This window comes from Ictalurus punctatus, chromosome 18 (genome assembly GCF_001660625.3).
Source record: "Ictalurus punctatus breed USDA103 chromosome 18, Coco_2.0, whole genome shotgun sequence".
Classification (NCBI taxonomy): domain Eukaryota; kingdom Metazoa; phylum Chordata; class Actinopteri; order Siluriformes; family Ictaluridae; genus Ictalurus; species Ictalurus punctatus.
Window position 1 is genome coordinate 11,121,399 of NC_030433.2, and position 18,250 is coordinate 11,139,648.

At 40.3% G+C, this 18,250-nt stretch overlaps 1 protein-coding gene across 2 annotated transcripts in view; it reads right to left on the minus strand.

Moving 5' to 3' along the window:
* Nucleotides 1–5,861: 5,861 nt before the first annotated feature.
* ndst1b (N-deacetylase/N-sulfotransferase (heparan glucosaminyl) 1b) overlaps nucleotides 5,862–18,250 on the minus strand; it is an 88,636-nt gene continuing 76,247 nt past the window's right edge. For both annotated transcript variants that reach the window (XM_017492063.3, XM_047161760.2), the window contains exons 10-16: nucleotides 17,757–17,853; nucleotides 16,978–17,101; nucleotides 16,278–16,452; nucleotides 15,384–15,554; nucleotides 15,119–15,228; nucleotides 13,981–14,083; nucleotides 5,862–9,953 (exon numbers count right to left, since the gene is read on the minus strand). In XM_017492063.3, coding sequence (XP_017347552.1) covers nucleotides 9,834–9,953; nucleotides 13,981–14,083; nucleotides 15,119–15,228; nucleotides 15,384–15,554; nucleotides 16,278–16,452; nucleotides 16,978–17,101; nucleotides 17,757–17,853 — 900 coding nt within the window. In that variant the 3' untranslated portion in view covers nucleotides 5,862–9,833. The remainder of the gene's footprint in view (nucleotides 9,954–13,980; nucleotides 14,084–15,118; nucleotides 15,229–15,383; nucleotides 15,555–16,277; nucleotides 16,453–16,977; nucleotides 17,102–17,756; nucleotides 17,854–18,250) is intronic.

Genomic DNA, 18,250 nt, shown 5'->3' on the forward strand with positions numbered 1-18,250 from the left:
GAAAAAATTATGGAATCATCAACAACAAAAATCACAATTAGTACTTTGTTGTTCCACCTCGGGCTTTTACAACAGCCTGAATTCTTTGAGGCATTGACTTCACTAATGAAAAACAATAGGTGCTTCTCAATACTCAAACTGATGCTTCCTCGTTTCCTCGCTCCTCTGTCCTCCAGCCTGTGACCTGGAAATAAACTGAAGTCAACCATCTTGAAGGACATATCACTTCTCTAATTGCACCGTGAGGAGGTGAAGAACAAGGAGTGAGGAACTTAACGAGGAGCTAGGAGTAAAGATACATAGGTGTATCCTATGCGGAAGTGTTTCATATAAAAAAAAAATAACAGATGCACATATAAATTTCACTCCTTTAAATCTGCCACAATCTCAAACAAAAGGTCCCTTGATGATGTGATGAATTCTGTGTGAAATATAATTAAATAATAATATGTTTACAATGAGTATTGTAATTAATTGATCCTTGCATGTTTGGATATGCAAAACTGCACAAAAGATTATGTATTATCATTAATTATGTCTTGTTCATTAATTTGTTGTTGAATAACCCAGACATTCCATATACTATCAGTGCATTTTGCTTTAATAAGAATGTTGTTATTAACCAAACTCCAACACATTAAACAGCAGATCCCTGAAGTGCAGTTAGGTCATCCAGCTGAGTGTAGTTATTAACTGACGTCACTTCGAAGTGACGCTTGAGAGAGCGAGGATATTCCATTCAACTTGCTTCTATTCCTCTCTCCTAACATCTATTCCTTATATCCTTCCTTCACATCTTAAGGGAGTGGAGCTAAGACGCATGGAAAGGAAGTGAGGAAAGGAAATGAAGATGCACAAGTAAGAAATGAGAAGCACCCAATATTCTCCATGAAGCTGGTTCCAACTTTCTCAAATTATCAGTTGACAGATCAGCTTTGCAGAGTGGAGCCTTGTTGACCAATTTCTTAAATTAGCAGAATAAATTTTGAGTTGATCTGCCTATCCTGAAGAAAAGCTTTTACACTTTTTGCTCTGTGGCAGGATGCATCGTCACCAAAACTATTTTCTATCAATGGAATGAGAAAAGTGTCCAAAATTTCCACATATACCTGTGCATTGACTGTTGAGGTCTCCCCAGGTTCTTTCCTGACATATAACCCCATATCATAAACGAGTGGGGAAATTTGATTGTTTTCTTCAGGTAGTCATCTTGATATGTTTCATAAGAGCAGCACCACACAAAAGTTCCAGCATCATCTCCTTGGCCAATGCAGATTCACAATTTATCACTGAATATCACTTTCATCCAATCATCCACACTCCACGATTGCTTCTCTTTAGCCCACTGCAACCGTGTTTTCTTCTGTTTAGGTGTTAGTGCTGGTTTTCGTTTGGCTTTTCTATATGAAAATCCATTTCAATTTGAATGAAAAAAATTTCATTCAGCCGATTTCTTACAGTTCTGTCACAAACATTGACTCCTGTTTCCACCCATTTGTTTTTCATTTGTTTTACTGTGCATTTTCTATTTTGAAGGCATATTGCTTTGAGTTTTCTATCCTGATCTTTGCCATCTTCCTTGGTCGCCCCATATGTTTTCCTTTTATAACCGTACATTCAGATTTAAGATCATTTCAGATTTCTGAGATAACTAGGGTGCTCGTGGTCTATTAGAGAAGTTATTCTCTGATTTGTGAAGACACAATTTGAAGAATATTCCCCTTTTTCTGACGAAGTCTCAGCAATCAGCTCATACAATGCCAATGAGATGTGTCCCTGGCTGGAGTAGAACAGGTCACGCTGAAAACCCTGCAACAGCTGGACCTCTATTCTTTATCTAACTCAGCCACTTACAACTTAATCTCCTTCACAGAATGAAGTTTGGGGACTGGTTTATTGATGGAAGTTTTTATCCCTGTGTAAACTGTGATGTGACGATAACTCTAAATATCAATCGACTATAAAATTGTTGTGTGTCACATAACCGAATATTAGCACATATTCCGCTTTCATTAAAAATCCTCACTGGCTTGTGACCAGCTTCCATCTACACACGAACACACACACACACTTGTACATTATAGTGACATGCATATTTCATGAAATGATTTTTCTTAGCGTGTTCAATACTTTTTCCTGTGTCATTCCACTTTATTACACATAACTTCATTTATGGAGTTTATTGTTGTGAATTCTTTATATTTGTGGATTTCTTGAGTTAATACTGATGTCTGGTGAAAATTTCATGTGAAAATATAACCTCATTGGAAATATATTTACTGAAAAGATTGTTGATACCTATATCCCCCACTGTATTATTACTATTATTATTATTCAAAATTAAAATGACACAATTAGAGTTTTGTTCTTACCGTTGTGTCCTTGTCCTGCTGCACTTCACTCGTGCTCCTGGAGCTTGAGATGTAGCTGGAAGCTCATCTGCAGCTGCAACTAGAACTGAGACACCATCTACAGTTGGAACTGTGTCACAAGTTGATACACTTTCTATAGATGGAAGAGTGTCTGCAGCTGGGACACTAGCTACAGATTGAACTGCTTCTACAGCCGGCACTGTAACTGCCACTGGAACAGTACCTGCGGATGTTGGTGCAGTGATGATTATACACTCTTCATTCAAACATGGCACTGTTGCAGTGTTGCTGCTAATCGCTGTGTTGCTGATAGTCGCTGTATTACTGCTAGTCTCTGCATTGCTGATAGTCGCTGTGTTGCTGCTAATTACTGTGTCTCTGCTAGTTGCTGCTAATTGCTGTGTCGCTGCTAGTTGCTGCTAGTCGCTGCTAATTGCTGTCACTGCTAGTTAATGTGTCTCTGTTAGACGCTGCTAGTCACTGCTAGTCTTTGTGCAGACTAATCGCTGTCAATTACTGTGTCTCTACTAGTTGCTGCTAGTCCCTGTGTCGCTGCTAATCGCTGGTAATTACTGTGTCACTGCTAGTTGCTGTGTCGCTGCTAATTACTATGTCACTGCTAGATGCTGTATCGCTGCTAATCACTGCATCGCTGCCAATTACTGTGTCACTGCTAGTTGCTGTGTCGCTACTAATCACTGTGTCTCTGCCAATTACTGTGTCACTGCTAGATGCGGCTAGTCCCTGTGTTGCTGCTAATCGCTGCCAATTACTGTGTCACTGCTAGTTGCTGTGTCACTGCTAATCACTGTGTTTCTGTCAATTACTGTGTCACTGCTAGTTGCTGTGTCGCTGCTAGTTGCTGTGTCTCTGTAGTCGCTGGTAGTCTCTGCTTGTCTCTGTGTCACTGATAGTAGCTGCTAATCACTGTGCTGCTGCTAGTCGCTGTGTCGCTGGTAATTACTGTGTCACTGCTAGTCACTGTGTCGCTGCTAATCACAGTGTTGCTGCTAATCGCTGCTAATCACTGTCGCTGCTAGTCTCTGCTACTTACTGTGTCACTGCTAGCTGCTGTGTTGCTGCTAATCGCTGCATCACTGTCAATTACTGTGTCACTGCTAGTTGTTGCTAGTCGCTGGTAATTACTGTGTCACTGTCACTGCTAGATGCTGTATCGCTGCTAATCGCTGCATCGCTGCCAATTACTGTCACTGCTAGTTGCTGTGTTGCTGCTAATCACTGTGTCACTGCTAGTTGCTGTGTCGCTGCTAGTTGCTGTGTCTGTCTCTGTGTCACTGCTAGTCGCAGCTAATCACTGTGTCGCTGCTAATCACTGTGTTGCTGCTAGTCGCTGCTACTTACTGTCACTGCTAGTTGCTGCTAATCGTTGCGTTGCTGTCAATTACTGTGTCACTGCTAATCGCTGTGTCTCTGCTAGTTGTTGCTAGTCGCTGCTAATTACTGTGTCACTGCTAGTTGCTGTGAGTCTCTGCTAATTACCGTGTCGCTGCTAATTGCTGTGTCACTGCTAGATGCTGTATCGCTGCTAATCGCTGCGTTGCTGTCAATTACTGTGTCACTGCTAGTTGCTGTGTCTCTGTTAATCGCTGCTAGTCTCTGTGTTGCTGCTAATCGCTGTGTCGCTGCTAATCGCTGGTAATTACTGTCACTACTAGTTGCTGTGTTGCTGCTAATCACTGTGTTGCTGCTAGTTTCTTCTAGTCACTGTGTCGCTGCTAATCGCTGGTAATTATTGTCTCACTGCTAGTTGCTGTGTCGCTGCTAATTATTGTGTTACTGCTAGTTGCTGTGTCAGTGGTTATCGATGGTCTGAAGAGATTTCTCTTGTATAGGAACAGATTTTGGGAACGTGACGGAATGTGACGCAATAATATTACATTCTCGTGTGTAATTGTTGCATCACCACATTTTGAATTATGTTGTTTCAAATCAAACCAGTAAACATGGTGCCGGTGAACCTGACCAGCTGAATCTCAAGGAACATTGTAAATTAAGTTCAAATTCACAGTCCAAAACATTAATTTAATTAAAAAACGCTTTAAATTTCATTATAGAAAAGTTGCACTGAATCCTGTTGGTACACAAAGCAGGCCAAGCTGCAATTAATCCCAATTAAATATTTTCAGTGACTGTACATTCTGGGGATATAAAGTGTTTTGACAGTTTCAGACCTTGCATGACTTCCTCACTGGCAAACCCCAGGTATTGAGAGTGGGCCAGTTTACCTCCAGCACCATCACCTTGAGCACCTGTGCTGCGGGGGTTTCCTTCGTGTACTCTGGTTTCCTTCCCCAGTCCAAAGACAAGTGATGTTGGCGGATTGGCATTTCCGAATTGTCTGTAATGTGTGTGTGTGTGTGTGTGTGATTGTGCCCTGCAATGGATTGCAGCCCATCCATAGTTCCATAGTGACCCCTGCCTTGTGCCCTGAGTTACCAAGGATAAGTTTCCGACTCCCCACGACCCTGTGTAGGATACGAGGTACAGAAAATGGATGAATGGATATTCAGAGATTTTATATATATATATATATATATATATATATATATATATATATATATATATATATATATATATATATATATATATATATATATACACACACACACACACACACACACACACACACAAATCATATTACATAAAGAACGAACCAAATAGCTTTCTCCAAGTGGTAATTATCTTTAGTAAATAACTGTTGTTGCAACACACACCAAAACATCCTTCAAAAGAAAAAAAAACAAAACTACCCAATAAACATTTTCAATAATAAAACTATATTGTTAATGAAACATTATATCAAAGGCTTAGGCCTATAATATACAGGAATAGTAATGAATCAATTTTGCAGTGAAATTTGATCATGTGATCATTTCACTGCAGGTTTAGTCTGCAGAGCTGTGGTCTTGGGACAGCCAGGAGTTTCTGAATGTTGGAAATTATCATCTACGGACTATTAAAATTGTTGCAGTTCTTATAGCATGTATATAATTATAAACTTAAAAGATGTCACCTGAATGATGTGTTTAATGAACGTAAAAACAAGCATAAATAAAAGTAAACATTAACGTATAACTAAACTAGCTGCACAATTCTCCCTGGCCTTTCTAAATATAAAATCTTTTAGCTTTACAGGTCTGAATGCATTGTGCAGTTTAACAGCATTCAGAAGTTAACCAGAATGTGGGTCGTTTTCTCTTACGGACACTTCAGATAGCCGTGTAATTGTGTTATTGTGGTGCTTCTGAAGGATTTTGTTGGGAAAATTTACATTACTAATAAATAAGGTTAAACTATGGAGAATAGTGTGTATAAGATATTTGGGCAAAAAGGTCATTTTTAGATCAGCAGGTCCCAGTTTCACGATAAGTTCATGATAATGGAAAAAGATAGCCGATTCTCGGCCATCCACTGTGCCGTGTATACTGCTGTGGAAATATATACGCTAAAATAACCACATCAAAGGCGTAAAAAGACAGTGGTTTCTTTATTTGCAAATTAATCACAAAAATATTGGCTACCAACAATAAAAAATATTAACAATGATAGGTTTTGATTGTACAGTCCAGATGATTATTTTACCTTACAATTTATTTCATTTACATCACTATCTACTGATATCCTACATTATAATACAGAAAGCACAAGATTGGCAGTGTGAAGTTCATGGGAACCACTTTTGTGTGTGTGGTCAAAATTATGGAACCCAAAAAGAGGAAAAATGTCTCGTCTCTCCTCTCACGCTTTCGTTCTGTACACAGAGAACACATGGTTTGTGCTTGGTGCAAAACTTCCAACTGTCTCAGGAAAATATATTATTGCATTATTATTACAGTTAGAAATACTAAATCAGGACAAAAAACAAAAACACAATCAGACCGTTATCGTCAACATCATGAGTGAGATCTGAGCAGCATGACGGCGTAAGTTTGTGTACGTTTTTTTCCTTTTCTTTTTTTTGAGGACTGGAAAGTGTGTATAAGGTGCGTGGGTCAGTATTACAGACTGTGCGATTCAACAAGAAAGAGCATTTCATTAATGAACACAAATCTTTAGCATCTGCTCCAACTGTTCATTAATACAGAGCCTTCATGATGGAACATACATTTAACCGGAGGTACGTAACCTTTTCCTATAGTCCTTGGTCAAAGAACCAAAACAAACAAACAAAAAAAAATAATGTTGTGCTTATCAGGCATCATACTCTCGGAACCATTTTCACACATTTTGGTTTGAAATACAGAAAAAAATTTAAATACTGGCATTTCTAATTCTATGCATTTGAGGACTTAAAGTTAAAAATTTGAAATCAATATATCAATCTTGTACTTTGACCTTTAAGCTCAGAATTTGATGATCTATGACCCCCCTCCAGCATCACATGAGTGCGTTTATTCAACAACAACAAAAAAACCTCAAGATGGTAGAATAATCAGGCTTCCTGGTCTTCAACGCAATCATTTCAGTGATGCATTTAATTCTGAAATGCGATCTCATATGAACAGAGAAAGTTTGATCAGCAAAGTTGGACAAATCAGGAGCCCAGGCACCTGGGACAAGCAGCTTTAAAAAAAAATTATTACTCGTAGTTCAACACACAGGTTCAAAACCTACTCTGTGTTGATGTTTGCAAAACATTTTATTTGGTATCTACACTTTTAGTACTGTATGCTCGAAAGTTTGTGGACACCTGACCATCACATTTATATGCGGTTCTTCCCCACAGAAGAAATCAGAAGCACACAATTATAAAGGATATCTTTGTATGCTGTAGAATTACAATTTCCCTTTACTGGAACTAAGGGACCTAAACCTCTTCCAGCATCACAACGCCCCTGTGCGTGAAGCCAGCTCCGTGAAGACATGGTTTGCAAAGGTTACTTAAGGTAGAAGTACTCAAGTTTTCTGCACACAGCCTTGACCTCAACCCCACTGAACACCTTTGGGATGAACTGGAGCCTCCTCGCCCGATATCAGTGCCTGATCTCAGTAAAGCTCTTGTAGCACAAATGAACACAAGTCCCCACAGCCACGCTCCAAAACCTAGTGGAAACCTTCCCAGGAGAGTGGAGCACATTATAACAGAAAATGGGGGACTAAATCTGGAATGGGATGTTCAACAAGCACATGAGTATGATGGTCAGGTGTCTACATACTTTTGGCCATACAGTGTATGTTGAATGCTGGTTTACTGACGTAACTTAATGCCGTAGCTATGGTTCAAACGACTCGTTCTGAACCCACCCCCTGCTGCACTACACACTGGTCGAAACATGTAGAATGTTATTTACTATGTGGATTAATAAATAAAGCCAATAAAGTCTAGCACAATTCAGTTAGAACTGTAAGATGTAGTCCCTTTGCGGTTAAAAATATTTCGGGAAAATAAAGATGCCAGCCAGACATGAATAACGTGCGAAAATACTGATGGGCTAAAGCATGATCTCACTTTGTTAAAACAGGATAAAAATCATGTACTCGGTATGCTTAATCCGTATTAGCATACTTATATAGCTTAATGTATGTTAGCCACCTTTTCTTTTTTTTTTTTTAGCCTTGTCAGTTAGGTTTCACTCACTCACTCACTTTGAGGAAGAGCTTTATTCAGGTCACGGTCGCACTGGGAACACTGGGTGGTCCATAACAGGGCACCAAACACAAAAACATTCACACCTAGGAGCAATCCATCTTAGCCAATTTACCTACCGGCAAGTTTTTGGGAGGTGGGATGAAACCTGAGAATCAGAATCTAGTGGAAAACCCAAGCGGACATGGATCAAACCCAGGCTCCTGGAGCTGTGACACGGCAACATGCCAATTAGGTCTCTGGACAACCGAAATGCTGGACTGGGAAACACACTGGAGATTTATTAATGGATTTATAACATGTCCAACAAGCACTTCCTCTGAAATCAGTGAATCTGCATCATTATTATTACGGAATCAAGTTTTCCTTTAGACCAGAAGGCGTATGAAAGACGTGATCAACCAGCCGATAGCGTAACAGTTAAGTAATGTGCTTGAGACTAGAGAGGAGGTTGAGAATATTTCACCGATTCCACAAGCACCAAACAAAAAAGGTGGGGGGGCGGGGGGGGAGAAAAACAAAAAAAAGAATTGAGGTTTTGTTCGTTATTTGAATTGCAGCTGTAAGAACTGCTTACTCGACTTCATTATGAGAAACAAGACCTGTCCACCTGTTTCTACTGTGTATTCTGCTCACCACTGAAGCCTATCATGTCTGTGCTAACATTCAGGGGTGTAAATTCAGACCATAACTCCAGAGCAAAATCGTTTCATTTCAGAGACAGTCCTTATGTGCCAAAGGAAATGATACATTCTCAGATACGTCTCAAGGACCAACTTGAGCTATTTGTAGACCGTTAATGTTGGGATCATGTGACCAAAAAAAACAAACAAACCCCATAGAGGTCAAAAAATATACCAAATATGAAAAACTAAAATCTCTTCTGATTCGGGTTAACATTAACATCGCAGTAATACTCTTACTGTTGGAACACTGCTTCATCCTGGAATAATTTCTATGCTAATGAATAGCTCATTGCATGTCCAAAAACCTTTCTGGTCGTGTGACGAATAGTAATCGGTTTCATTAAGGCGATAATTCATTTACTGCACAAAAATACAGAGTATCAGGAACCCCAGGTACTGTACATGTCCATATTTACACTCACATTTCTTCCAGATGTAGCTTATTATTATTATTTTTTAAAGTACCATAATTTGTGTAGTTTGTAACACCATAAATACGTAGATGTGATTTTTTTTTTTTAACTTAAAAAAAAAAAGTCACATTTTTGTTCGAGTGGGTACATGTAATGTAATGATCGGGCTACAACTTAAAAAAAAAAAAAAAAAAAAAAAAAAAAAAAAACAGAACACAAATAGACTACAGGGCGAGACTGACTCTCCTGTTTCACAACACAACATGACATGTAAATGAAGGAAAGGTAGAATGAACGGATGGATAAATGGGAGAAAATATTCAGAGTTGAAGGTTTCTTCCTGGTTTGTGTTCAATCGATGTTGGCCTCTGTGCTGTCCCAACAGGGGAGAGAGAAAAAAAAAAAAGGAAAAACCACCAAAAGGTCTCTTGCGTCTTCTCCAAAAGTGTGTTTGAAGGTGTCTGAGCAGAACAAACACGCGGGAAAAGTGCAGTCTGTGTGTGTACTGACAGACATCCCTGGTTGCCCATGCTCTCTCAAAGAACGAAAAAGCACCTTGGGCTTTGTTTCCCCCCATCTCCGTTTCTTTTCCTCTCATAGCCCAGACCCCCAGGACGAGGCCTCTGTAGGCTGCAGTGCCTTATCCAGCTGCTGCAGCTGACTCGGAGGAAATCGGGAGAGGTAGAGTCTCCTCTGGAGCACGTCGAGGAGTGCGAGTGAGTTGGTTGTGTTTGCCCCGAGCGGCCGTTTCCGGTTACCTGCTGTGGAGCAGCTCCTCGCGTAGCCAGCTCGGCAGCGGCTGACCCATCTTGTACAGCAGCTTGGACAGCTCGATGTTGTGTTCACGGTAGTGTTCTCGAAGAAAGCGCCGTGACTGTCGAGGAGGAGGAAATAAATTCAAACCTTTTTTTTTTTTTTTTTTTTTAAAACACAGCACAGATGTTGCAGATATACATTTATAACACTGCATTCAGGCTGATAATCAGTTATAAACACGATGTAGAGCTCAGGAGGAAATAGAAACGTGTTACGCTGTGACAGGACACCTAAAGTTCTTGCTGCTTTGGTTAACGTACTTGTGTGTGTTTACATTTGGTTTGGCTGGAAAAACATATTGCGTTAACTGAAATAAAAAAATAAAAATGCAAGTTTCCAAATAAACAAAAAACATCAATGTTGCTGAATCATAAATGACCAGTAGATGGCAGAGTAACATGTACTAGAACTCCTTGGTACTGCAGCAGAGCGCTAATGATGAAATTAATAGGTAGGAAATCGGGGATTTTCTTTTCTTTCTTTATTTATTTATTAAAGTACGATCTTCCCAGGATATTAAAAAACTAAAGCGATACCAAAACTAAATAAAAACGAAATTGAAACTATTCATGCACCGTTAAAACTAACTGAAACGAAACTGAAAAAAGCGCAATATTTTAAAAACTATAATAACCATGCTCAGAAGCTTCATTTGCAGTGAAATCATTTAGAAAAAAAAAAAAAATTATCGTTTATCAATCCTGTGTTTTCGAACCTAATCTTTATCTATTAAAGTTTATATAACTTTATATAAGTTTATATAAAGCGTGTACTGTCATGAGAAAAGAACAGAAAACCTGTTTACTCAAAACTCATTTATAATGCAAGTCTAAGGGCAGCTGTTGAATTCGTCACTCAAAGTTAGTTGTGAATAAAGCTGTACATCTGTCTCCCTGACTTTTGGAATAAATAAATAAACAAACAAAACATACACAAACACAAATCTCGGGACACGTGTGCATGAAAGAATTTTCCGTTTCCGTGATTTTTTTTTCCCCTCAAAGAAAGAAAACATGTTTGGTTGAAGGTGCAATGTTTTGTTTTGTTTTTAGATAATTATCATGTGCATACACTTACTTTTTCTATCATGTTTTCTTTCAGAATTTAGTTTTTCATGAAAACAGCAAAAATTTCACGTGCACAGGATAATTTTCTGATTTTATAGATTTTTTTTGTGTGTGAATATTTGGGTTGCTTTTTTGTTTTTGTAAAAGGTCCCGCTGTACGTTTGTTACCCCCCCTCCCCCTATCAATGGCACAACTTTATTTTACCAATACTGGAGGTGCAGTGGTAGCTTAGTGGTTAAGACTGGGTTAAGATCGGAAGGTCAGGAGTTCAAACCCTATCACCGCCAAGCGGCCACTGCTGGGCCCTTAATCAAGGCCCTTAACCCCAACTGCTCAGCTGTATAAATGAAATGAATGCAAGTCACTCTGGATAAGGGCATCTGTTCAAATGCCAGAAATATTAATTAAATTAGGGCTGCACCTAATGATTATTTTCATAATTGATTAGTGGGTCGATTATTTTTTCGACACAGATACACACCAGAATATATATTATTCATTTTGAACTGTAGTTTAATTCAGTGCTTTTTGTGCATCCATAAAAAATCATGCAAATACTTACAGTGTACAATATATACTAATACACAAGTTTATATTATTTAATGGTATTTATGCATTACTTTTTATAAAAGGTAACGGTGACGAACAGTAAACTGAAGAAAGTCATTGTCAGTGACTCTGGGTATCTGCTAAAGCTAGCGGTGTCACATTACATGAGTATGACATCATGCGCCGTTGACTAGGAAGTGACTTACACTTCCGGTTAGTAAAAAACCCGCTAGTTTTCCTTTTGAGACGATATCACCTTTCTAAAATTCATACAACTGACAGTTGTGTACATAGTGCATAGTGTAAGTGTATAGTATGTCATTTGAGACACAACTTCAGTATTTACTCTCTGAGGCGTGTTTTCGGAACAGAAGTTACGTAATGAGTAAACACACGCTGTGCTGCGCGCAGACCAACTAATCAATAATAAGATTCATCGACAACAATTTTCACAATCGATTATTATCGATTTTATCAATTAGTTGTTGCAGCTCTTAATTAAATGAACACAAATCAAAGTTTTCACTTGACGGTGCACTCACACCATGAAACAGTAGGCCAAGAAAACATGCCCCACTGCATTACACCACCACCAGCCTGAACAGTGTTGGGTTCGGAGTAGGGATGTCACGTGAACCGATACTTCGGTACCAAGTCAGTACCAACATTCTTAAAGCGTGACTGTACTGTTTTTCTGCAGTAGCGTAGGTACCATGGGTAATGATACCGAGGTTGCAATTCTTCCGGAACTGATGGGGCAGAAAATATGCCCAAGTGTTTTAGTTGGTCCACAAGTGGTGAAGAAGCAGAAGAACGCCTACAAGCACACGGGAAAAACTACAGAAGATGGCGACAATTTTAGCTCTGCCCCGAATTGAAAAAGATAGGCAAAGAAAAGAGGAAAGCCCTTGAGAGGAACAGTAGCATCGGTTGCCATCATTCATTTCAAATATAGCGAGGAAACACCTGGAATTTGGTGAAGCACTTGAAAGACATTCCCCATATTATGTTTGTTTGAGGCAGCTGCATTGTTGCCATGAAAGCAGCTAACGTTATGCTCCCTGTAATGTTTGCGATAGATAATTATTTGTTAACGATGCTAACGCATTGCAATGTTATAAACTACCTCTGAATGGGCCACCATGCATCACCATTCAGCCCGTGTCCTGTCAGCTAAATGTAGCCTAATGTGACTAATAATTATTCAAATGTTAATGCTTTTAATAAATCTTTTTGGCCTGCCACCATATCAGTGAATTTAAACTAATGCCTGCATTCAGAGTATAAGGTGTGTGTGTGAACATGCGTTTAAGAGTGCACCTTAGCACTTGTTATTTGCACTTAGCAAAGTTTTATTAGTCATTGTGAGACAGTGTTTGATAACTAAAATATCCTCTCTGTTTCTCTTTTTGACAGTAATAGCCAGAGGAGGATGTTGTCCAGGAGTTTTTAATTAAATTAAAAAAAAAAAGTTTATATATTTATTTAAACCACACCGTGGTATCGACTTTGGTATCAAGTATCGTGTACTTTTGGTGGTATCGGTACTGACTACTAGATTTTTGGTATCGTGATATCCCTAGTTCGGAGCATGGGTTCATGATGCTGACGGCAAACGTTCTTACCCTACCATCTGCATGTTGCGCCAATCCAGATTCCTCAACCTAGGCTACGTTCACTGTAGCCTCAGATTTCTGTGTTTTTTTGCCTGACAAGAGTGGAACCTGACGTGCTGTTCCGCTGCTATAGCTCATCTGCCTCATGTTTGAAGTGCTGCGAGATGCTTTTCTGCTCACCGCAGTGGTAAACAGTGGTAAACTGAGTTAGCGTAGACTTCCTGTCGGATCATATCAGTCGGGTTGTTTTTTTTTTTTTCTCTCTTGCACCATTCTGTGTAAACTCTAGTAACTACTGTGTGTGAAATTCCAAGGAAATCAGAAGTTTCCAAAATGCTCAAACCAACAACTCACTGAGATCACATCGTTCCCCATTCTGTTAGGGCATGACTCATCAGTTTTTTCCCGATGTTGAATGCACACGCTTTTGATGACTTCATTTCAGCTAGTTAGCGGGTGTGTTTTTGCACTGGAGGAGACTGTGTGCAGGAGCTTTGACTTTTAGCACTGCAGTACATCCAGGACACATCAGACTGTCCTTCCACCCCTCATTAACTTTGATGTATCAGCCAAGATGCCTCAAGGTGACATCAAGGACATCAGCGCAATACCACACTACTCCTTGTCAGGCTCTGTCACGCACGCTCAAGAGCACTCGATGCTTACTGTGCCTGAGGTCCTACATGGTCCCGGTCAGTCCTCAACTAAACGATCAGACTCGACACTCATGTGACCAAAGCGTCCAATATGCCACATCTTGAAATCTTATAAAAGAATATACAAACATAAACTAAAGAATAATCTAAATGTAATTCAATGTTCTGATTGTATGTATAAAAGGCCAACACTCACGTCCACATCCATGTCAGGATACTTCCTCCCTTTGCTCTTCCCCAGGCATTTCGTCTTCCCCCCGTCCAGCAGCTGGCACCAGAATCCCTTCTTAGGATCAAACCTGCAGTAAAAGATGAGCGAGAAACAAAATGGAGGCAGAAATTAGATGAATTGGTTTCCACATCAGCCTGAGAGACGTAGAATATGGCAGACAGATGGTGTACAGCCAGGTCTGTTTGCAGAAACAAACACGGGACAAACTATGCCTATTGGCCACTGGGGGATGGGACGAACAGATGTTGCTGCTTATGAGACTGGTGTAGTGATTATGTGGTCAGGCATGAAAGAATGAAAAAGGCAGAGCAGGAGATGAGAGAGTGAGTCAGAGTAAAGGTAGTAAGAGGAGATTGGAGTGAAAGTAAAAAAAGAAAAATAGTAAAAAAAAATTTAAAAAATTAAAAAAAAAGACAGAAAGAACCGTAAACAAAGGAGGACAGGCAGACAGATATACATAAAAAGAAAAAGTGAGAAAGAAAACAAATGAAGAAAAACAGAGAAAAAAAGAGAAAAAAAGAAAGAAAGAAGGGCAGGCAGACATACAAACTGGCATGCTTACATAGACAGTAAAACAAAGAAAATAAGAAAGACAAAAAATGAAAGAAAAAAACATAAAAAGAAATGAAAAAGAAAGAAACAAAAGATTGATGGATGGATAAGAGGAAGGAAAGAGGGAAAGAAAGAAAGCTCAACACATAAACAAACCATCCAAAAAGACAGTGAGACATATGGACAGAAAGAAAATAAAAGAAGAGAAAGAAAGAGGGAGGAAAATAGAAAAAAAGAAAGAGAATTAGAAACGGAAATCCAGACAGACAAAGAAAAATAGACAGGTGCAAAGAAAAAAAATGGAGACAGTAACAGACAGACCAGACGCAAAAGAAAAGAAAACAGAGGATAAATGAGAGACAGACAGGTAAATGATTCCATCTGAAACACGACTACACGAAACACGTCACACGCTCCGAGTGCTCAGTAATCAATCACACAGTAACCACTGGCCACCAGCCGCTGTAACTGTGCCTCATTAAACAGGAAAGGCAGATAGGAAACAGAAGTATGTTCAGGAAAAATCCATCAGATAAACGAAGACACTCACGCTAGGATCTTGTGGTAATTCAGAGTGTTTGTGAGGCCAAGAAACTTCTGGATCTTATCCATGACTGCAGCCGGCTCTGTCCTCAGCATCTGACCGTCCAGGACCAGGATCTGAGCACAGACAGAGAGCAGGAGGCCTTCATAAGAACATCCACCCTTAGCCATGTCCAAGTCCACACACACACACACACACACACACACACGCGCACACACGCGCACGCACGCACGCACGCACGCACACGCCCCATCCCACACCCCACACACACCTGGCTGGGATGGTAATGGCTGAGCCATCGCTGCAGGTGTGTTGCGTACAGGCCGGGAACAAGACAGCGATTCTGCAGCACCTTCAGTTTGATTGGGGCGTCGTGGCCCACGGTGATGACATCATGAAAGGTGTATTTCTGGGCCACGGGGTCATCGTGGGCTCTCTGGTGCTGGAGCAGAGCAGAAACAACAGAGTGGTCAAGAAACGAGCTGAACACACTGCGCTTAACTCAATACAGATCATTCACAATAACAAGAAAAGAAAATTATCCACTTTCAATCTTTCCATTTTTCTTTTGTTTCTTTCCTTTGTGTTTCTGTCCGTGCTTGCCTGTCTACATATTCATCCATCCATCCATCCATCTTCTATACCGCTTATCCTCTTCAGGGTCACGGGGAACCTGAGCCTATCCCATTGAGCATCAGGCACAAGGCGGGGTACACCCTGGACAGGGTCTACATATTCATGTCGTTGTGTATATCTGCCTTTCTTTGATTTTCTTTCTTTCTACTACTACTACTACTACTACTACTACTACTACTACTAATAATAATAATAAACATCATAAATTGTTTAACGGCATAAATGACCGGTTTTGTTTGACTTGCAGAGTGTTGCTGATTTTATAAATCCCTCCAACAAACCAAGCATTAGCTTGTAGCTCCTGTTTAGTGTTTCAACAGCTAATATAACGATCATTTCTACTGCACCAATACAGCCTGCAATAATAAAGCAAATGACAGTCATAAAAAAATAAATAAATATAAAGTTGTTATGCTGATGTAATGGCACTCTGAGCTTTACCCAACTGGTTTTGCTATGTGAGAATCGACTCTTGAGACAGGACATTAACAACGGCGCCGTGTTGTTATCTGTCTGCTGAGAGACTGACCTGGTACCAGGAGTAGGCCCTGTCTGCAGGATTAATGAGGATGGTGATGATCTTGGCTTTAGGAAGAAGCGCGGCAGCTCGACTGGTTGCTACCTCAGAGTCAAAGTAGTTGGCACTCTTCTCAAAGTAGAAATCTGAGCTAGTGTTGGAGGGCAGAGGGAAATACTCCATATACCTAAAAAGGGGAAATACACGAGAGGAGATGAAAATAGAGGTCACTAAAGTAGAACAGCAGCAGATTCCAGCAACTGTATGTGCTCAGAAGGCATGCTAGGGGCCTTGCGTCTCGCAACGATACCCTTCGGACACCATAAACAACACTTCGCCGTGTATACCAAGCATTTGTTCCTACTCACAACACGTAATAGAGAGACTGTGTGTGTGTATGATCTTATTCACATGCTTCTCGTTAGCTACACTTTCATAGTTGGGAGTGTGTGTGTGTGTGTTTTCACACATGTAATCTCTTCTCAATTCAAGGGAACATCAGCATTCATTGTGGTTAATGTGCCAGACTTCAGAGCATGCCAAGGTTTCCTTATCTATGCATTTCATAGTGGTTTACAGGGGTTACTGAGCTTAACTCATGCATGCTACCTCAGAACGCTGGAAATGAGGGGAGGAGAAACATTCTGTGGTAATGAGAGAGCGAGAGAGAGCAAGTGATTGAGAGCGGTAGAAAGAGATGATAGAAACACACCAGTCAATGCCCTTGTGATAATTACGACCGTTGAAGAACTGGATCTCCTCAAAGGTCTCCTTGCTGGGATAATTACTGGTCAGATCAGGATGCATTCCCAGAAACAGATAGAGCGCGGTCGTTCCTGGAAAACGAGTCAGATAAAGAAGAGTTCACGGCAAGGTTTTGGAATATTTATTTAATTCACCCCCCTCCCCCCCAACCGCCTCTATACTGTACCTTGAGTCATAGCTAACCCTAAACACCAATTTAGATCATTTTCATATACAAGTATACAATATCAATATGCTGTGATCAACCACTAGACTTAATACCGTTGGTGCAGCTCAGAGTTGCAAATATATATATTTTTCTCCCGAGCCGCTCACTACTGGACAGGCCCGAGAGCTGTGGTAATTACAACACGTTAAAAGTCCCTACCCTTAACACAGCCTGTACTGAAAAGATTAACACTGCCATTTTACTACCTATTGCAAGACTGGGCTATTGCTCCCTCAAGACATGGTTTAGAAGTTTTAATTAGTCGATGCAGTAAACCAGGAATTCCCATTTAGTGGTGTGAAGTGAAAGCTGCTGTATTAATCCGGTACATGAAACGAAACTGCTGGGTGACACAAAATCAGCTCTAGACCAATCAGAAGATGTTGCGGCACCTGATTTACCATAGTGGTGAAATAAAAAGCAAACAGTTGCAGCATCGTGTCAGTAGTCTCGGATGTCCATGGCAGCTAGATGGCGCTACTGCATGTTCCTGATGAGGCTGCGAAACACAAACTCACCGGTCTTCTGCGGGCCTATGATGAGAAGCTTAGGGAAGCGGTCGCAGGTTTTCTCCTTTGACCAAATGTCTTTATGTCTTTTGTCCTCACAGGGGTCCTGTTGGAGAGACAGCAATTCAGATTTACCCTTACGGAGGAGGCACGCCAGCAGGTCGGGCTGTGAACTTCGACTATTCAAAGCACAAGCCAACACATGAGGCGTAACTCATGCACACGCGGCCACATTTACAATCGCAAATGGTGCTATTTAAATCCTTTGCGCCGTGAATCTGGCAGGGGAGAGACTGCTATTAAACCTCAATATATCACAGAGTGGGCCTGCGGAGTTATTGCTGTTAAACTCACCGTATTACTCTATTACACTAAATACCACCCCCCAAAAAAAAATGCTCCCCGAGCTAATAGAGCGCTCACAGTCAGAGTGTGGAGAAACTGGACAGTGGTTTTACAGTGGGTTTAAAATAACATACAATTAAACAGGCCTATATGAATAT